This window comes from Bos taurus, chromosome 3, assembly GCF_002263795.3.
Source record: "Bos taurus isolate L1 Dominette 01449 registration number 42190680 breed Hereford chromosome 3, ARS-UCD2.0, whole genome shotgun sequence".
Classification (NCBI taxonomy): domain Eukaryota; kingdom Metazoa; phylum Chordata; class Mammalia; order Artiodactyla; family Bovidae; genus Bos; species Bos taurus.
The window spans coordinates 33,373,056-33,394,619 of record NC_037330.1 but is presented as its reverse complement, the minus strand read 5'-3'; the positions used below and the strand labels follow the sequence as shown (position 1 = coordinate 33,394,619).

Below are 21,564 nucleotides of genomic sequence, written 5' to 3'. Positions count from 1 at the left end.
CAGTTCCTGCCAAGCCACCTAGGAGGCTCTGGAGTTAGTTGGTCCCTCTGTCTATGTTACCTCCATGGATATTGGTATGGCTCTCCCTCACTTCTTTTAGAACTCATTGAAAATCACTCTCAGCCCCTCCTTTCCTAAGCAGCCTACCTAACATAGCCCAGCTGTACCTCGATCACTGTCACCTTCCAATGCCTTACACTTGTTTTCGTTTCTTCTTAGCACTTGTTTGTGAGCGCATTGTCTGGCTCACTCACAGGCTCTATGTTACAGATCATTTCATTTTTTTCATTAGTGTAGGAACTTGATTTTGTTCCCCACTCTCTCGCACTGTCTGAAGTCTAGGAGACATTCATTAAATGTTTGTTGAATGAATGATTAAAAGAATGTCATAACTGTAATTGTTTCATTGATTTGCTCATTCGTTTCCCACATCTCCCCCACGTGAAGGTAATCTCCATGAAGACTGGGATCGTGTCCATTTTGTTCTCTACAATATCCCGCAAGCTTTGGACAGAGCTGTGAAAGTAACAAGTGCAAAGCGATGTTAAAGGAAAGAGAGGGGTTCCACTAAACTGGCTGAGGGGCTAAGCGAGGCTTTGCAGATAAAACGATCTCTAAACTGGAAACGAAACAGAAACTATAAGAAGGATAAGATTTCACAGAGAAAATCTCGCGAGGTGTTGGGCAGTCAAGATGGCTCTGGCATTGGCCGCCACACTTAATATGGCGACCAGGGCGCGTTCCGGGAGGAATTCACGCGAGAGTTGCATCACAGCCACGGTCAGTGAATCGAGCCGGGGGTGTGGAGCCGCCAAGATGGAGCCGGCAGCCGGCACTCCCGGCCCGCTGATCATGAACAACAAGCAGCCTCAGCCGCCGCCACCTCCGCCGCCTGCAACCGCGCAGCCTCCACCTGGGGCACCGCGGACCGCCGGAGGCCTCCTGCCTGGTGGCAAAGCCCGAGAGTTCAACCGCAACCAGCGAAAAGACTCGGAGGTCAGGAACTTCGGGGGGCGAGGCTAGCACCAGGCGGGCGGCGGCGGTGGACCCCGGCCCCACTTCGGGGCCGCTTTCGGGTCCAGGCTGGGTTTCCTGGAGGGTTCGGCAGGGGAGTTGTCATTTACAGCGAAAGGAGCTGGAAGCAAGGCAGGCATTCCCGGGGGTCGGAGGCGTGAAGCTGGGGTCCCCGCCCCGAGCTCTGCCGACCGGGAGAACCTCCCGGAGCCCGTGTCGCCTTTTCTGAGGCCCGGGCTGTGGGCGCGGCCTCCGGGCCCCAGCCCCTCGGAAGTCCGCCCCCTGCCCCATTTCTCGGGTGAAGAGTCAGTGATCTGCGTGCGCTCTAGAGGGCGGGGCGGCTACACCCCAGACCCCCTAATCATCTCCAGTTTCTGGTCCTGTAGGTTCCGCGGCGCACGGTGGAGGGCGTGTGTGGGCTGGGAAGGGACTGGCGAGGGTTGGGAAGGCACCTCAGAGAAGGACTGAGCTAATTAATTAGCACTAATAGTATCAATACTACGCGCCTGTAGGTCGCGATGGTTGGAAAGGGGAACAGTCTTATTCTGCTCTGAGCTTAGCCACTGCAGATTCAGGCCACGGTTAGACAGTGCCCGGTGGTTGGTGTGCCCAGTCCGCCCGATGCTGAACTGTTAAAGATCAGAAATAACTTAAACAGGCGTTGGGGCTCAACATCTCTCTTCTTTCGTTAGTGGGCTGTTCCTCCCATTCCGGAGACACCGTAGTCTGGAGCTGACTAGTCACCTCACCCCGAGTTAAAGAATTACTCCCACTGCATTCCATTGTAGAATTCATGAATGAAGACACACACGGTAGCAGCGTTTTAGGGCTTCTTAATCAGCATGTTCCCAGAGCACTTACTAGGAAATTTCTTTCACCTGAGGCTGATTAGCAGTCAGGTGCTTATTAATGAGAAGGCATTTTTTCTTGTCCAGATATAATGTATCAGGTCATACCAGAGTGATGATGCTGTCTTTAGACACCTGAAATCAGTACCTCTCAAGCTCTTGGTTTTTGTTGGCAAGAACAAACATCTGGTCAGACATCAAAATTTGACAAGTTCCAGTCAGATACACTTTGAGCTTGAAGTGAATTATTTGAAAAAGCAATGAAACCGACCTTTTAGGAGCCCTTGCATGATGGGCTGATTGCACATCAGTGGTGACTTCTTAATAATTTTTCAAGTATGGAGGATTTTTAAAGTGGTAGGGGTGAATCCAGTTTCATCATCAGAAGCATCATAGTTGTTAAATAGTTAACAATTTTCCTAAGTGTTTCCATTAAATGTACTTTCTACCCTTTAATTTCTATATAGATTGAACACATGGAAGGTCATTCAGTGAACACATTTAAGCTGAGAGACCTGTCAAAATCTATTTTCTTAGAAATACTGATAACAGCTCTCTTTTGAGTCAAAGCTGAAATCAGTCGGCTGGGAGCCTGAGGCATGCCTGCAGAACAGGGAGGCAGGTGTTTGATGAGAGCCCACTGTGTGCCATATCATTTTGATTAGTCCTTAAAAAACCTTCAAGATAGATTTTTGTCATGCTCATTGCATAAATGAAGAAACTGAAGCTCAGGAACTTATGAAACTGTGCAGTCTGTTGCCTCTGAATAAGAAGTAGAGTTATTTATGTTATTCATGTTTGAGGGTATGTTATGTCATTTTGTGGGTGGTCATTGTCTTCCCAAGTAGATTGTAATTAAGCTGAGGACTGCCTTTTTCTTCACCTCTTCTCTTTTCCCAGAACAGGGCTTCCCAGATGGTGTGTTCTCAGTACTCACATATTTCCAGCAGTCAAAAGATTCTTTGCCATAATCTCTCCTATGTGTGGGAGGGAAGCCATTTCTGTTCAGCTGCTGCCTTCTCTGTCAGTTCTTGCTGAAATTTGAGAGAAAGGCAGGAAGACTGAGGGTGTCAATACTTATTTTGTACTGAGCTGTTGATAGCCCACTAGCCAGAAAGAAACAAGGCTTCTAAAATCTTCGTACCATGTGGAATGATCATTTTACTGCATGGAACACATGGAAGCTTTAGTGTTCATTTATCCAACAAGTACTTATTTGAGTATACGCTGTTCATTCGGTCATTCATGCCAAGTACTGTGCTGAGCATTGTGAAATCATTGGTGAGAATGGACACTAAACAGATGCACAGGTGCACGTATAATTACTAGTTATGGTAAGTGACATGAAGGAGTAGTGCAAGGTACTCTGAGAAGGCTTGGTAGGGAGAGCCAAACTAACCCAGAAGACAAAAACGTTGAGATAAAACGTCAGAAAAGTGAAGGCAGTGATGTCCTATAACACAGTGGTGTCTCTGGAAGCATGTGTGTTTGTTCCTTTGGAAAACACTCATGGTGATCTTTTATATAACCCTTTTTTTCTCAACAGGGCTATTCTGAGTCTCCTGACCTGGAGTTTGAGTATGCTGACACAGACAAGTGGGCTGCAGAACTCTCAGGTAAGGCAGAGGCCTTCTACTACTTGGTCTTTAATAAAATTGAGAGTGAGTGTCATTTTGGAGTTCATTTTATCTCCTAGTTAGTACTAGTAATGATATGTATATATGAAACTTATTATTAGATTCAAGCCCTTCATATCTCATAACTTTGACTTGTCCTTTACTTTTATGAAACATCTCCGCATGGTCAGCTCAATTGGCTGTGGCCCAGTCCCACTGTGGACATTGATGTTCTTTGGCCATACACAATCCCCCTGACAGTGGTCTCTCCTCAAACAAGGAGTCCTGAGGAATGCCAGTGAGTGGGTCTATCTCTGTGTCCATCTGTTGTTGCCACTGCTGCTCATGTATAGTATGCAATCAGCCTGAGCTGCTTCTCAAGCCTCCATAGTACAGGCCCTGTTCTCATGCCACTTGAGAGAGACATGTTCACGGTGGCAGTTAGCCTTTGGCATAGCATGGTGGGATCAATGCGCATTGGACTGGAAATGCCAGGCTTTATGCCTAGCTGGCATCTGGTTATTGGCCGCAAGGGTAGTCAGCATTCCATTGTGCACATTAGAGCACTGAGACCCCCTTAGTAATTAGATAGCATCATCCAGGGAGTCACTATGACTCAGGGACAGAGTTGGGCCTGGAGGCAAACACCTCACCTTCTCTGCTACTTGTGGCCCTGCTATGGGACATCGACATGGAGATGATGACCTTTTTTCTTGACAGAGCTCTATAGCTACACGGAAGGACCAGAATTCCTGATGAATCGAAAATGCTTTGAGGAGGACTTTCGGATGCATGGTGAGACGATTCCCCTCCTTCTTGGCTCCTTTCACCCTGCATCCTGAGAGCTACAGGTTTCTCTTAGTCATCTGAATGACCTCAGTCATCCTGGAGTGGCCTAAAAAGCCTGCTGAACCATGGTTATTCAAGGCTGGATGTGACATGTAGGGTGGGCTTGCAGGTACTCTGGTGGGGGCTTTTCAGAAGTGTGTATCATGGGGGAAGCTTTATGTAATTAAAATTGCACCCAAAATAGCAGTATTTCAACCACACTTCAAATTCATGGGGCAGTGGTGTGACCTCCTCCCTTATGTAAGGAGTAATTTATCTTTCTGAGCTTCTGGTCCTGTGGCAGTCCTGAATTTGATGGGTTAATATGGTGTCTGTTCCATTGGGAGGATTTTTCTGGGCTCCAGTCTAAGCAGTCTCTCTCTTGGCAGTGACAGATAAAAAGTGGACCGAGCTGGACACCAACCAGCACCGCACCCACGCCATGAGGCTCCTGGATGGCTTGGAGGTCACTGCCAGGGAGAAGAGGCTCAAGGTGGCTCGGGCGATTCTCTATGTTGCCCAAGGTACTGAGTGGACACCCAGAGACCCCCGACACCAGCTTCAGTGATGCTGCCCAGTCAGATGCGGGCAGGGGCGCAGCGAGCCGTGCCCTGTGTCTGCTGCCCAGTCAGATGCGGGCAGGGGCGCAGCGAGCCGTGCCCTGTGTCTGCTGCCCGGTCAGATGCGGGCAGGGACGCAGTGAGCCGTGCCCTGTGTCTGCAGGCACCTTTGGGGAGTGCAGCTCAGAGGCTGAGGTTCAGTCCTGGATGCGCTACAACACCTTTCTGCTCTTGGAGGTGGGCACCTTCAACGCTCTGGTGGAGCTTCTGAACATGGAAATAGAGTGAGTTCTTCTGAGGGGCTCAAGTGGGGGAAGGGGGGCAGAGGGGCAGAGCTTGCAGAACTAAGCAGTTTTGAGTGGGTTAAATGGGCCACGTGGGGCTCTGTTCTGACCAGCCAGCTTGAATAATAGGCGAGATGCTGACCCAAACCTCGAAGACCAATGAGGGGCCCACAGCTCGCTAACACCAAAGAGCTCATTAGACAGTGCAGCTCCTGCCGACCTACAGTGCTCCTCCAGAAAAAGATAAAGGTCTCTCACTGTGAACCTGCGTACTGCCTTGAGTTTCCCCTGAGCAGGAGACCGGGCACAAGGCTGGCACATGGGCTCAAACAGCACCTGCTCTGGCCTTTGTCTCCACTAGTCCTTTGTCTGGTGGACACGCCAGCTGCTGCTCATCTAAGGAAAACACCATCAGTAGTAAAAGCACTCCTTGGGTGCTTGCATGTCCCAGGCATTGTTCTAAGGACACTATACGTACTAATTCATTAATAACATAGCTGCTGTTACCGTCCCCATTTTGCAGATGGGGAATCTATGGCATGGAGAAATTGAGTGTCCAAGGGCACATGGCTAGGCAGTGTTAGAGCCACGATTCCAACCTTGGCAGTCTGGTTCAGGGCCTGAGTTTTTGCCCGCTGGGTCCTGTGGGCTCTTGTGAGTCTAAGTGCATCGCATAGGGTTTTATCACCTTGTTGGGCAGCACTTGTTGGGGGAACCACTTCTCTTCCTCCTGGGGGAAGGCACTGACTCTCACATCTCTCCCACAGCAACAGTGCTGCCTGCAGCAGTGCGGTGAGGAAGCCAGCCATCTCTCTGGCGGACAGCACAGACCTGAGGTGAGGCGAGCAGCACCCCTGGGCTCCCTGAGCGATAGCCGGAGAAGGAGGGCAGGGCAGGCAGGGGCTCCGGGTTTCCTCGATGTGTGTGCTGTTCTTCTGCACGTGCTAATCTGCGGATGTGATGGGCTTGGTGTATGATGAGCAGGCCCTACTGAGGGCTCCCTGAGTGGGCCCTGGGATGAGACCCCCAGAGGAAATCAGGGTGGAGCCACTTAGTATAAGTGTGGCCTCCTGCCCACGCTGCTGCCCAGAAGCTTGGTGGAGTAGCTTTTTGTATTGGGATGAAGCATGCGAAGTGGCTCCTTGTGTCAGCCATGTACAACCTGTGCTTTTCAAGCACAGCTTGCCCATCTGCATGGGGTTAGTCCTGACGACGTCAGGATGTTTCCTGGCTGTGTCCCAAGGTTCAGTTCAGTTCAGTCTCCCAGTCGTGTCCGACTCTTTGCAACCCCATGAATCGCAGCACGCCAGGCCTCCCTGTCCATCATCAACACCTGGAGTTCACTTAGACTCACGTCCATCGAGTCAGTGATGCCATCCAGCCATCTCATCCTCTGTCGTCCCCTTCTCCTCCTGCCCCCAATTCCCTCCCAGCATCAGAGTCTTTTCCAATGAGTCAACTCTTCGCATGAGGTGGCCAAAGTGCTGGAGTTTCAGCTTCAGCATCATTCCCTCCAAAGAAATCCCAGGGCTGATCTCCTTCAGGATGGACTATTTGGATCTCCTTGCAGTCCAAGGGACTCTCAAGAGTCTTCTCCAACACCACAGTTCAAAAGCATCAATTCTTCGGCGCTCAGCCTTCTTCACAGTCCAACTCTCACACCCATACATGACCACAGGAAAAACCATAGCCTTGACTAGACGGACCTTTGTTGGCAAAGTAATGTCTCTGCTTTTCAATATGCTATCTAAGTTGGACATAACTTTCCTTCCAAGGAGTAAGCGTCTTTTAATTTCATGGCTGCAGTCACCATCTGCAGTGATTTTGAAGCCCCAAAAAATAAAGTCTGACACTGTTTCCACTTCGCCATCTATTTCCCATGAAGTGATGGGACCGGATGCCATGATCTTCGTTTTCTGAATGTTGAACTTTAAGCCAACTTTTTCACTCTCCACTTTCACTTTCATCAAGAGGCTTTTAGTTCCTCTTCGATTTCTGCCATAAGGGTGGTGTCATCTGCATATCTGAGGTTATTGATATTTCTCCCGGCAATCTTGATTCCAGCTGTGCTTCTTCCAGCCCAGTGTTTCTCATGATGTACTCTGCATATAAGTTAAATAAGCAGGGTGATAATATACAGTCTTGACGGACTCCTTTTCCTATTTGGAACCAGTCTGTTGTTCCATGTCCAGTTCTAACTGTTGCTTCCTGACCTGCATACAGATTTCTCAAGAGGCAGATCAGGTGGTCTGGTATTCCCATCTCTTTCAGAATTTTCCACAGTTTATTGTGATCCACACAGTCAAAGGATTTGGCATAGTCAGTAAAGCAGAAATAGATGTTTTTCTGGAACTCTCTTGCTTTTTCCATGATCCAGTAGATGTTAACAATTTGATCCCTGGTTCCTCTGCCTTTTCTAAAACCAGCTTGAACATCAGGAAGTTCACGGTTCACGTATTGCTGAGTCCTGGCTTGGAGAATTTTGAACATTACTTTACTAGCGTGTGAGATGAGTGCAATTGTGCGGTAGTTTGAGCATTCTTTGGCATTGCCTTTCCTTGGGATTGGAATGCAAACTGACCTTTTCCAGTCCTGTGGCCACTGCTGAGTTTTCCAAATTTGCTGGCATATTGAGTGCAGCACTTTCACGGCATCATCTTTCAGGATTTGAAATAGCTCAACTGGAATTCCATCACCTCCACTAGCTTTGTTGGTAGTGATGCTTTCTAAGGCCCACTTGACTTCACATTCAGGATGTCTAGCTCTAGATGAGTGATCACACCATTGTGATTAGCAGCTGCTAAACAGAAAGATTACCTTTCCATTTTTGTGAGGATTAGAATCCACCTCTTTTTGTGAATTTGGAAGTTTTCAGATTAGATGCTGGTGACGTTCCCTACTGTAGTTAGGGTCCCTGGCCATCATCCTGCTCGCTCCTGTTTCTACTCCATCACAGGGTAAACATTTGCTTGTTCTCACCTTGACCATCCTCTGCTTTGTCTGATCCAACACCCACTTCCGCAGCTCACTCCTGCCTCTGTGGTTTTCTCATTCCAGGAAGCTTAGGGTAGTAAATGCTTTGGGCCATTCTTGCTCATGTCTGGATATCCATTCAGTAGCCATTTATTAAGCATCTGCTTTGAGTAAGCACTCATACCCTAGAAACACAGAATAGAAGGTCTGGTCCCAACCTTAGCACCAAGGACAAAGAAGGAAACATCACAGGTGTTTTGTGGGACTGAGTTTTCAGTTTTTCTACCTTACAGTCCCCACAGCCCTACATCTGCCCCCGCCCCAGCCAGCCTTTGTGTGCAGGCTTTTCTCATGTCAGGTGGGATATGAGGAAACCAGGGTGCTCCCTTGATCCCCCATCTTGCCCCCTTATGAGCTGCCTCTTATTCCCAGGGTCTTGCTCAACATCATGTACCTGATTGTGGAGACCGTTCACCAGGAGTGTGAGGGTGATAAGGCTGAGTGGAGGACGATGCGACAGACCTTCAGGGCTGAGCTGGGTAGGACTCTGGGGGCCCTGGCTGGAGGCCCTCCTGGGAACAGAGGCTGGAGGGCTTTGGGAGGGTCCTGTTGCTGCCGGTGGTCCTGATACCTTGGTGTCCCCCAGGTTCCCCGCTGTACAACAATGAGCCATTTGCCATCATGCTGTTTGGGATGGTGACCAAATTTTGCAGTGGCCATGCGCCTCACTTCCCCATGAAAAAGGTTCTTTTGCTGCTCTGGAAGACAGTGTTGGTGAGCACTTCCTTGAAGGGGAACTCAGGTGCTAGGGGACAGGGGAGGAGGGAGACTTTCACTGTGTATCCTTTTGGATATTGAATTGTATGAATACATAACTGCTTTAGTTGAAAAAAAAAAAAACTCTGAAAGAAGGGTCCTGAAAGGAAATGACAAAAAAGTGTCACTTTGGGCTCACAGCAGCCTAAGAGGACTTGTGTTTGAATCAGAATAGGTGGTTGGTTCCCTGGTTCCTGGAAACTGTTTTCTGCAATCATGGAACACCTTCTCCCCAGACAGGCTGCTCTTGAACCTGGAGCTTGTAAAATGATTCGAGGCAAGATTAAAGCTGGTGTAAAGGGCCCCTCAGTCAGATGTCACTGGAAAGAAGAAAGGGTGAGCCCTGAGCCTACATTATCCTCAGGGTATGGTGGCTTACTTTCTTTCTAGGTAGGGAAGGATTGGTTCCAGGAGAGTAGGCTGGCCATCACCCTTAGCTTGGGGGCCATGCTCAGTAGCCAGACCCATACCAGACCAGGAGCCCTTTTTTCTGGGAGGACGAGGAGCTGGAGTCTGTACTCTTGCTCTCCCTGGGCCTCACCTTCCCATCTTCCATAATAGGCCAACTCTGCAGAGCGAGCTCAGTGAGTTTAGGCCCCTTCAGAGTGGTCTACACATTGCATCTTGGCCAGAAGCCTGTTGGTTGCCTGTGAAGCCTCATTGAAGCCAGAGTGGAAAGCAATTGAATTGCTCAGAAACAGTGAAATGAAGCAGCTTAAAATCATTGAGCTCTACTGGGGTTTTACTTCTAGAGGGCTGTTTAGATGAAGTTTTTTTTTTGTTTTTTGTTTTCTTAATTTGAGCATCCAGCAATATATTCCCAATTTAAGTTTGAAAGACTAGCATGTACAGCATTTGAAGCATTTGAGTGTCACCTACTTTTCTAGGAACTTGAAGGGTTAAGCTCTTCAGGCAGCTTTGTTGTTACTTGATGAGTCTGTGGGCCGCACAGAGCCACGTGTGCTTCTGCGCCAGGCTTTGTCAGCCTATGTGTCTCTCCTCCTTGACCCCCCTTTCTCCTCTCCCATGATGATGTCACTTGCGTCTCTTGGAGGTGGGCTAAGTCCCTTGTTCAGAGGCTGTGTCGTCTCTGTAAAGACATGGTGTCACAGATACTTTCGAGCCTGACACAGACAGGGACTGGCTTATGGACATGTTGACCTGGATCCACACCTGTCTGATGCAGTGCACTCTGGGCGGCTTTGAGGAGCTGCAGAGCATGAAGGCCGAGAAGCGCGCCATCCTGGGGCTCCCCCCGCTGCCTGAGGACAGCATCAAGGTCATCCGCAACATGAGGGCTGCCTCACCCCCGGCCTCTGCCTCTGACCTGATTGAGCAGCAGCAGAAACGGGGCCGTCGGGAGCACAAGGTGAGGGCGACAAGGTCCCCATGACTCCTGAGGGTTCTCAGGGTGCACAGGTGCAGTGGCATGGTCTCTGGATGAGCCCCAGGTTATTGCAGGTCCCCTCTGATCAGCGTCAGTGTGCATGCCTTTAGAGCAGGGACACTGTCCCCAGCCCAGGGGCCAGGATCTAGTGGGCACTTAGGACGTGGCACTTCTGAGGGACTCTGGGGCAAGAACTGATTGGTCACTTGGGCCCGAGACCATGACTTGCTCTCAGGTTTTTCCACTGCTCCTGGCTCTCTTCCTACCACCTTTCTACGTAATTGCCTCTCCAGCCTCCATGCCCCTTTCTTGTTCGTTGGTTGGCTCTTGTCTGACCTCCCTTCCTCTGCTTTCAGGCACTCATAAAGCAGGACAACTTGGATGCCTTCAACGAGCGGGATCCCTACAAGGCTGATGACTCTCGAGAGGAGGAGGAGGAGAATGATGACGACAACAGTCTGGAGGGGGAGACGTTCCCCCTTGAGCGGGATGAGGTCATGCCTCCCCCACTGCAGCACCCCCAGACCGACAGGCTGACCTGCCCAAAGGGGCTCCCGTGGGCTCCCAAGGTCAGGTGAGTCTCAGACCTCCCGAACGCTCTTCACTCCTGAAACCAGAGTCATCATTCCCACAGGCCTGGCATCTGGCCTGAGTTGTCACATGAGGTCCTGTGCAAGGCCAGGATGTCCTTGGCCTTGGGATGAGCCTCTTTTGAAGTACCCAGTGCTGGCCCTGGGGGGTCAGGGTGCTGGCCTGGCACAAAGAGGCCCTTACATGGCTCTCAAGTCAGTAATATGTATTAGCTCTTGGTTAGATGCGATACTAGTGAAAGGAATTACAAAAAAGATTAAAACAAGGACATTTAAGTAAACCCATCTCCACTCTCCCAGGGGTTGTGTATGATATTTGACAGAAAATTATAGATTAAGGAAGAACTTCTTTAGAACCATAATTAAGATGCTTGAGATACATGTGTGTGAATCTATGGATTTGAAGGTTCCTGTATGCATATAAATGTAATCTGTTTAAAAGAGCATCAACTTAAGAAATAGATGAACATGGGAAAGGGTATAGAAGTCATTTTCTTGATCTAAGTAAAGCCCCAGTTTTCAGTGATCTGTGATGGGAATACAGAACAAGTCATCAGAAAATGCAAGCTAGCCTAATGGTCTGAGACAGGACAATATGACTCATATGAAAAAATGAGTAGTTTACAGCTGTAATTGGAAATTTCAAAAATATCTGAGAAATTCTGTTGACAGACTTGTTATTAACATCAAGTACACTTGAATAAAGTACGCTTTTAAGTTTGATGTAGCACCTTAATTTTATGAATTAGTTACACATAATATGTTTTCAGAGTATTGATCCAACAGCATTGTGAAGGACTTTAAAATAGTTTGAAGGTTTCAGTTCTTTCTTTTTTTTATTTTCTTTTTTCAAAAAGAAAAACAATTGTGGGAGACTTTTTCTTTTAGCTTCACAATTTCTGGACGTTTCGTGTTTTATTAACCATGATGCCTTGAGGTAACTTGTAAGAAAGCCGCAGTCTTTTCCTTTGGCAGAGAGAAAGACATTGAGATGTTCCTCGAGTCCAGCCGCAGCAAGTTCATAGGTTATACTCTGGGCAGGTGAGTATGATCTGAGTGCCTTTTAAAGAAAGGTAGTGGGAAGGTCACCCTCCCGGCCTCAGGTGTTTGAGGACCCAGACCTAACACAGGGCCTTTGTTCTCCAGTGACACGAACACAGTGGTGGGGCTGCCCAGGCCAATCCACGAAAGCATCAAGACTCTGAAACAGGTAGGTGGCTTCAGGTAAGCTTTTGGCCTAGTTTGGTCCCAAGTGAGTAAAGTGAGACCAGCCTGTTGGCAGAAGCTGTTTTAGACTTCTGTCTGCCTGAAGGAACCAGGGGTGGAGGAATAGGTGGACAGTGGCAGTATCCTTGAAAACACTTTTTCATACATTTTATTTATTTTAACTGAGCTTTTTTTATTGGATACTTACTGGGGTACCCATTAAAGATTATATTAACTGACAGTTGGCGTTTTAAGGGGCTTAGGAAATAGCCTCCGTTTTCCTTGCCCAAGTTCAGGGAGTTGAGTTAGAGGAGTAGGCAGATGGAGATTCAGATGCCAGCTTCATTGCCGATGGAGTGCTGTGAGAGCACAGCTGCGGGAGGTGTCCTGACACCTCCCTTCCAGAGTTGGGCAGACTCGCCCACCCAGACCAGAGCGGGCTGGAGCCCTGCTCAGCCCAGCAAGGAGCAGAAGAGTGTACAGGCTTTCTTTTTCCTTAAGAGAGAAGAGAAAGAGGTGGAGCTGAGACTGTCCTGTTCCTCCTCCCATACTGGCCAGTCAGGAAGGGGAGGAGTGAGTTGGGGGGCGGCGGGGAGAGACCAGGGTGTTTGGTACACACGTGTCCCTCCAATGGGAGGAAACAGCACAATGAGGAAGAGGTGTATCTCCTAAGAGCGTATCTGGAATATAAATGTTCATATATTTTTGAAAAATATTTTTGAAATTTGTAGTACTAGGTGGGCCTCATGCAGCTAGGCTTTTTGAGTATTTGAGTACTTGATTCTGAGTACTTGAGTCCTTGATTCTGCTTTTAAGTTTCCTCCTATAGCTGTAGCTATCTGAAAGTCCCCTTCTCTCCTTTAATTTTCCTTTTTTCCCCCTAACCTGTTCTGTGCTTTTTTTATTCTGGTTTTAAGAGATAGGTGCCCACTTAGAAAAATATTTTGGGTTTGGGTTTTAGTTCAGGATCTCTGTGGCGACTTAGCCCTCTTTGAGAAGATGACGTTTGAAGAAAATTGCATGGGGCCTTTCCCAGGTGTGGGCGTTTGGCCAGAGAATGCGGGCTGTTTGCCCTAATGCCTCTTTCCCTCTCTTTGCAGCACAAGTACACGTCGATTGCAGAGGTCCAGGCACAGATGGAGGAGGAGTACCTTCGCTCTCCTCTCTCAGGGGTGAGTTGGGGGCCTTCCTCAGCTCACAGGATCCCAGCCGTTCGCAGCACTGTATGGGCCTAGGCTGCAGAGTACCCTGGCCTGCCCTCCCACAGCTCCCAGTCTAGCTCCTGCTGCAGGGCTGCTGCGTGTCGGGTGTAGGGGTAAGAGCACAGACCTGGGCCCGCCACCTGCCTCGGAGTCCCAGCTCCACCCTTGGTGGATGGGGACTTAGGCAAGGTACTCGATCTCCTTCTGCTTTCCCTTCCTCGCCTGTTAAATGGAAATAACAATAGTACTTTCTTCATAGAGTTGTAGGAAGGATTCATTGTGTCTTTACAAGTGAAGTACCTGGCACATTTTGTTATTGAAAGTTTGTGATCATCATCAGCATTGTCGTTTACGTCCATACTTAGAGATTCTCTTCCAGCCAGCTAGCAGGCTGGCTCGGGAGAGCATTGTTGGGACCAGGCTTTGTATCAGTGCCCCTTGTACCCATTGTATTGAAAGGGAGAAGAGGAAGTTGAACAGGTGCCTGCAGAAACTCTGTACCAAGGCTTGCTCCCCAGCCTGCCACAGTACATGGTGAGTGCGCACCTCCTGAGAGCTCTGCCTGCCATGGGGTCACCGCCCCACAACATAGGCCTTGAGAGCATGCCCACCGGTGTCCTTGAGTGCCTCCTTTTGCCCCATAAGCACCTCTAAAAGCACCGCCTCTCAGGAGTCTGTGCTGCCTGGGGCCCTCTCAGCCACGCTGTGTGAATGTCTGCTCCTTGCCAGATAGCGCTACTGAAGATCCTGCTGGCCGCAGCTCCCACCTCGAAAGCCAAAACAGACTCAATCAACATCCTAGCTGACGTCCTGCCTGAGGAGATGCCGTGAGTGTCAAGTCTTGAGTGTTGAGGATGTACAGAAAGGGGACATGTTTGCCTTTCAGTCCACTGTTGCTGGGTGCTGGTGGTTCTTGGTTTTGTTGTTGCTGCTGCTATGTTAGCTCAGCTTCTCTGCAGATTAACTTCAGGGTATTCCTGGTTTAGAAGAAAGAAAATGTACTGGGTAAAATATTTAGTTTTACTGCTTGTGAGGACACTTTCATCTAGTTGGCCTGGATTCTAGTGTAGACTCTGCGACTGAGTGAATTGGAGAAGTCACTTCCTCTTCCTCCTCTGTTAAATGATTAGGACATTCAGGATATACAGTTTTAGCTTCTGCACAAAAATCAGCCATTGGAGCTGGGTGTATATTCCTTACTATTCACCAGTGAACTGGCATGAAAAATATTTTTGAATGTCTCAGGGTGATAGTGAAATCTTTAGGGGTTCTTCCTCCCTGGGGCCCTGACCTCATCTTTTTGATGTGAGAGTACAAACTCAGATCACGTTCTACTTTGAGAAGGACCTGGGCACCTGATCTCCTGCCTGCCTGCCAGGACTGCCCAGCTCTGAGCCTAACTCCCTGGTGGGCTGGCCACTTGGGTCCAGTGGTGACAGCCAGCGAGGGAGTAGGAGGGTTGGCTGACACCAAAGGGGATGTCAGAGAACGCCAGGCCACCTGACAGAAAAAGGGTTCCAGACTCAAGTATTAAATCTGCTCTTATAAAGAGTTATAGTTAACTCCTTAATTAAGAACTTAACTCCTAAATTAAGAAACTGATTTAAGTAAATACTTCCTAAATTTATCTGACTCAGAATGCCTTTTCCCCGTAACAAGAGCCATCTCAATATACTGGTATTCCAGCAGAACATGCTCTGAGAAACACAAGTGCGTATGGTGGCAGAAGCCTAAGGAAGATCTTGAGATGAGAAGTTCATTTTTGGAGGAAAAGCAGGGAAATAGGCTAAGAATATGTTTGGGGCATCAGAAGGAAGAAGTCAGTTGTACTGAGCTAGATTGCTTGGGAGGTGGGTGGGAGGAGCCGGGCCTACCTCTGAGATGTCCATAGGGTGGAGGGTTAGGTGGGAGCTCTGCCCCGAGAAGGCTCAGGAGTCCTGTGTCCTGGGAGCGCCAGGCAGGAGGTGCTGCACGTGCTGGGGGCTCACCGGGGGTTGTGCTTCCAGCACCACAGTGCTGCAGAGCATGAAGCTGGGAGTGGATGTGAACCGCCACAAAGAGGTCATCGTTAAGGCCATTTCTGCCGTCCTGCTGCTGTTGCTGAAGCACTTCAAGCTGAACCACGTCTATCAGGTATCTATAGCCCCTTCCTTCTGTCCACGGGGCCAGGGCCTTGGGCAGTGCCGCTCCTCTGGCCCCAAAGAACGGAGGCTTGGCCTTCAAACCTCCCTGAGCTCTGCACGAATGTGCAGATAAACAGTCCTCCATGCGAGGCCTTTTATCACTAGAGAAAGGGTGAGATCCCAAGGGGCATGCTTATTTTTTCTCCTGTTGCTTTCAGTTTGAGTACATGGCCCAGCACCTGGTGTTTGCCAACTGCATCCCTTTGATCCTAAAGTTCTTCAATCAAAACATTATGTCCTACATCACTGCCAAGAACAGGTGATAAGGACCAGGGATCAGGAAGGGGTGGGTATGGCCAGATGGCAGGGCTCCTAGCTGGCCTCTTCCACTGAGCCCAGTCAGCATCCACAAGCTGGTGCTCTGCCAGATGTCAGGACCCAAAGATGAAAGAGATGTAGTCTGTAGAAAACGCCAGTTTGTCAAACCTGAGTCTGGCTAGTCTGGTGACAGGTGACTCAGTCTGTCTATGCCTGGGTGGGAGGTTCTCATCCTGGGCTCCAGTACTGCCCTCAGTCCTTCTGTGTCCCCCATTCTTTTGAGGAGCCTGGCGGGGCTGCCTGCGTGCTCCAGGAGCTCGGCCATGTGCACTGCGATGCCTTGTCTGCTCTTATCCCGCCCCATCACCTGGTGCCAGCTGTACTTGACACTGACTGTTTGTCACTGTGATACGCCACAAGCTGAGCTGTTAGCCAGACACAGTCTCCAGCAGGGGTTTGGTGTAAATTAATTGCCTTGAGAAATCTACCCCAGCCCCAGGTTTGTTGCTGTGAGGGATAGCGTGCTCTCTCCACCCCTCACAAGATTACAAGCTTGTCTCTGGCTACAAAGGGGTCTTATGAGTGCTCTTGTAGGCGGTGTTTCCCTATCAGGGTAGTGCAGACAAGGTAGATTGCTGTTTCTGCTCCGGCAAGCCAGAGAGGAAAGCCAGAAGCCAGCGGCCGTTCCCCAGGCCCCAGCCCTTGCTCATGGTGGGTGCCTTGCTCTCTTGCCCCCTGCAGCATCTCTGTCCTGGACTACCCTCACTGCGTGGTGCACGAGCTGCCAGAGCTGACTGCCGAGAGTCTGGTGAGTAGCTGACCTCTGCCCCAGCGCTCCCTCTGAGTAAGGGCGGACCGGAGAGCCTGCCCCCTCACCTGGGGGAAAGGCGTCTTCACAGGTCAGCTCACTGTTGAGTGCCTGGCTTTTGAAGCACTGACATCGCATAGGAGGACCAGGGAGGGGACCTTGTAGGAACATTTGGATTTAGAAATTATTTTGTCAGGACTGTGGTCTTCAGGGGCTGCTGACCCAGAGCTCACCTGGTCGAGTTGTTTCCTTCTCCCCTCGCTGGAACTCTGGGGCCACAGCTCTGAGGGAGCCTGGGTGCCCCAGGTAGTGGGGGCTGAGGCCAGAGCCCCCAATGTCATGCTCCACATTGCCTGCAGGAAGATTCTCGGGATCACCCCCTACCCTTTGCCAGCTTCTGGGATGGCATTCCCCCAGGCTGAGGAGAGGAGAGGGTTCCTGGTGCCCACGTGGAGTGACCCAGCAGTGCTGAGGTCATATATGGGAGGGCCTGGGAAACTGGGGCGCCTGCCGCTGTGCAGGGGACAATGGTTCCTGGGTTTTCCCTGCAGGAAGCAGGTGACAATAACCAGTTTTGCTGGAGAAACCTCTTTTCTTGTATTAATCTGCTTCGGATCTTGAACAAGCTGACAAAATGGAAGCATTCAAGGACGATGGTGAGTCAGCACAGCCAGCAGGCATGAGTCCCAGAGCTTAAAGCAGAGTGCCACACACCATCCTGTCCCCTTCACGTGGGGGCAGAGAGTCCCCAGGGTTGCTGGAGCAGCCACATCTTCCTCACCTAACTCTCCTGTAGCCACATCCTTACATGTTGAGGGCGGATCCCTGGTTCCTTGATGAGTTGAACTGGAAGCGGCACAGTCATGCACTGAGACAAATTCACGTGTAATATGGAAGGAATTTTGTATAGCCTCCTAATCTCCACCGGTAACATAACCAGGGTTCTGAGAATTGTCTTAACTCTGTGGATGCCTCGGGTGGGGAGGCCCACTAACCCCCTGAAATCGTATGTACCTGCACATAAGGATACTTCGGGTGGTGGAATCCGTAGCTTTCTTCAAATTCCAGAATGACCCATACTTGGGCGACCAACCGTCCAGGTTTGCCTGGGACTTGCCTAGTTTTAGCCAGGAGACTTTAGTCTAAGTCATATGTCCCAAGAAACTCTTCAGTCTGAGGAAGACTGCGACAGTTGGTCACCCTACCCAGATGATAGAGCAGGGTTCATTTCTGCCCTCAACACAGCCTCCCTCGTGCCCATTTCCAGATGCTGGTGGTGTTCAAGTCAGCCCCCATCCTGAAGCGGGCCCTGAAAGTGAAACAGGCCATGATGCAGCTGTATGTGCTGAAGCTGCTCAAGGTGCAGACCAAGTATCTGGGACGGCAGTGGCGAAAGAGCAACATGAAGACCATGTCTGCCATCTACCAGAAGGTGCGGCATCGGCTGAATGACGACTGGGCCTACGGCAACGGTGAGGCTCCGTGTGAGGCGAGGGAGGGGGGTGGGGGCAGGCGACAGCTCTCCCTTTGCTCTTAAGTTTCCCTCCGAGCAACCAACCTGGCAGTGCCCAGCTCCTGCTTCTGTAGCATCAGAGAGGGAAGCCCAGGAAGGACTTGGAGAAACTGCCAGGCTTCTGTCTGTGGTCATCCCTGCTCCTCTTTGTGCCTCCTCTTTCCTTTACCAGAAATTGTCACAAGACTTTCTCCGACCTCTCGTCCTTTCTCTCACCCCTGCAGCTGCCTTGGTTCTGGTCACCGAAATTCTCGCAGCTCCTGATGGCTTCCCTGCCTCTAGTTCCTTTCCCTTCATCAGTGCCTCAGACTTTGCCCTACTGATATTTATAAAACCCAGATCCGGTGGTGGTATCTCTCTGAGTAAAATCCTTCTTTGACTTCTGATTTCCTGAAGAATCAGAGCCAAACTCTTAACGCATCAGGCCCACACATGGTTCCTCCCTGTCCTCTGTAATCTGTCCCACTTTCTCAGCCCAGCTTCCATCACACCGAGGGCTCTGAGCACCTTGGCCATCCTGTCCCGGACTTTTGTTCCCTCTCCTGGCAGGGTGCCTCCCTGTACCCCTCTGTATCTGCACGTGTTCCTCCCCTCCCACCTTGGCCTCCCTGGCAGAGTAGGTCTTCCTGGTACCCCCAAGCATGCTGCCGCACCCTTCGAATTCCTGACTACGGCCCCAGGGCCACGTGACTGCATCTGCACTCCCAACGCCCCGAATTTGTACAGAGCCAAGGTGGCCCGCAGCACCTGGTCGGGGATTTGAGAGAATAAGCAAAGGGGGCATGTCTGCAGGTTCCTGCCTCTAATCTGGGAGAGCCAGGGGGAATGTGACTTTCAGAGAAGTGTGTTGTACTCCTGGCTTTCCTTCAGCAGATCCACATAAACTGCTGTATAGCCTCTTTCTCCGTAGCTCTGGTGTTTCCCCTTTGACCTGACTTTCCTGTGTACCTAGGAAAGAAGTTCTGTAAGTCTTCCCGAGGGTTGGGCTTGGAGGTTTCCTGCTATTGGTTGACATTGAACAGTCCAAGCCCAAGCCTGTATGGCCCTGAGCTGCAGTGACCCCAAGGGGAGCTGCCACAAGGCTTTGGCTCTCAACATAAAATGTCCTCCTGCTTCATCGTAGATCTCGATGCCCGGCCTTGGGACTTCCAGGCAGAGGAGTGTGCCCTCCGTGCCAACATCGAGCGCTTCAACGCCCGGCGCTATGACCGGGCCCACAGCAACCCCGACTTTCTGCCTGTGGATAACTGCCTGCAAAGTGTCCTGGGCCAGCGGGTGGATCTCCCTGAGGACTTCCAGATGAACTATGACCTCTGGTTAGAAAGGGAGGTCTTCTCCAAGCCCATTTCCTGGGAAGAGCTGCTTCAGTGAGGCTCCTGGGTGGGAGGCTGAAAATGAAAGAAGGGGTGATCTCCAGGTACTCCAGGGGCTGTCCTGGTTCCTTGCTGCAGTGCTCCCTTCCTCCTCCAGGTGGCAGCACATCCCTACTGTGCCCTTCCAAGCCAGTGCTGGGCTGGTGGGCAAGTCTGGATCTGGCTTCTCTTTGATTCCCAGGGTCCTGCTCGGGAGTGGTCATCTCTCTGCTTGAGATCCTCTCTTCTTTCACTCTTCCTTGCCCTCCTCTCTTGGACACAGTTGGTTGCAGCTCCTTTGTCATTCCACTGAAGGCTGGAATGGGCTGGGAATGCACCATGTCTGAATTTCAGGGGTCATGCTCACTCTTCTGAGACACAAATCCTTGGCATGTCAGCTTGCCAAAGAAGGAGGGCTTGGGATTAGAGCGGAATCTTGGCCTTGCTCTGGGGGTTTCTGATGTCATTCCAGCCTCTTGCTAGGTTTCATCCAGAAGCAATTGCAGAGGCTCTTGCCGCTGCCCCAGCACTTTGGTTTTGGATAGGGTTAGGGGAGAGGCAGCTTCCATGAATCGGAGGGGCTGTTTTTTTTTTCTTGGTGTGCAAGGTCTGTAAATATCTCTATATAAATCTCTGTGTATTCTCGTGTCATGTTGAGATTTTTAATGTGTTTGTGTATTCTGTTTACATTAAAAGGAAGCAAAACCAATGCCCATTGCCTTGTCTGCAGGAAACATGGCCCCTGAACATCTCCTCCAGGTCTAGAAAGTGGATTTTCTTGCCAGCATTGATAGATCACCCCCTTGTCCCTGCCAAACTGCCCACTTTTCCCATCTGAAGGAGAAGCAGAGGGGGAGTTGGTACTTAGCCCAAGTGTTCTTGCCCCAGTTAGTCTGGTTTTGCTCCAGGGCTTCCAGCCCCAGGGCTCAGGGTTGCTGAAGTGATAAGTTGTTTGCACCCCCCTGGGTTAGAGATAATTGCACTAGGAGCCCCAGGTTTCTCTGGCTCACACCCTTGAGCTGGCCTCAGCCAAACCAATTCCAGTACTAGGAGGGGAGGGGCCAGATCAGAGAAGGGGTCTGTCCTGGGCCCTCACTGGGCAGGTGCTTGGGACTGAGAGGAGACTTAAGTGCCCAAAGCTTGGGGAAGCAGACCATCAGGAGTCCTGGGAAAGAGAGGGTTGGCAGGCCCGTGTGGCTGAAGAAGGGCGCACCTTTGTGCTCAGCATCAGTGAGGCCTCCTGGAGCCTGCCTCCAGCCTTCAGATTCCCGGATATGTCTGCCTCCACCTTGCTGGATCTTGAGGCTCTGCTGCTGAGGATCTTATGTTCTGATGCTGAGAAAGGGTGTCCCCTTTTCAGAACTGCTTCAAGTTTCCTTATCTTACTTGTAGGCCACGTATGGAGTTTTTCTAAGTCTCCAAGGGGTCTTGACTTATAAAGGAAATGTATTCTGGGGGAATTCTCCCCTTTGTTGGCTCTTCCGTTCAGTACCTGCCCATTGAGCCTCAGTCCAGGCCCAGAGCTGGGCTTCCAGGACAGGCATTGACGTACCAGTGTGATTATGAGCAGCCTGGTGGAGCCAGCAGTGTGCTCCATGTGTAAGTCACATGGCCTAGGAGATGGAAGGTCCCTGCAATTATCCTTTACCACAAAGTAACTCGCACAGGACAAGGAGATTCAACACAATTTATGTGTACATGATGGATTCTCTGCTGTTTTGTACTAGGATCAATAGCAAGTGTGTATTTTGAGACTGTAGTTTGAGTAAGATAAATTTTCACATTCTTATTTCACCATGCAGCCTGGCTCCCTGAACCCACCTAGCAGAGGCTTTTACCTCCTTCCTGGTTTTTTATTTCCCCAATCTCTCCTCTGAAGCTTCACCTTAACAAAGGTGCCATTTTCTCTCTCGGTTTGCAAAGGTCTGTAAATATGTTTATATCTATGCAGAATGAACAAAGACTATCAAAGCTGCATGGGCCAGTAAAGCTTGGGCAGGTGAATCCTACATCTGCTGGTCCGGGAGGGGAAGGGCCTTAACCATGGCCACAGACAGTGCTCTGGGCAGATTGGCCATTTGAAGCCAGGTGTGGGCTGAGCCCATTCTGGGTGTCCTGGGTGTCCA

The 21,564-nt window shown here is 50.2% G+C and overlaps 1 protein-coding gene across 1 annotated transcript; it reads left to right on the top strand.

Annotated features, from left to right (window-relative positions):
* Positions 1-807: 807 nt before the first annotated feature.
* Positions 808-20,147, top strand: STRIP1 (striatin interacting protein 1). Its single transcript, NM_001075496.1, is given in 21 exon segments — positions 808-996; positions 3,409-3,478; positions 4,199-4,273; positions 4,696-4,830; positions 5,030-5,150; positions 5,918-5,986; positions 8,556-8,662; positions 8,770-8,897; positions 10,126-10,308; positions 10,683-10,900; positions 11,892-11,957; positions 12,063-12,126; positions 13,223-13,294; positions 13,784-13,858; positions 14,054-14,151; positions 15,331-15,457; positions 15,666-15,766; positions 16,507-16,573; positions 17,125-17,229; positions 17,841-18,045; positions 19,210-20,147. Coding segments are annotated over 21 exon segments (2,514 nt in total). The 5' UTR covers positions 808-816; the 3' UTR covers positions 19,458-20,147.
* Positions 20,148-21,564: the final 1,417 nt, after the last annotated feature.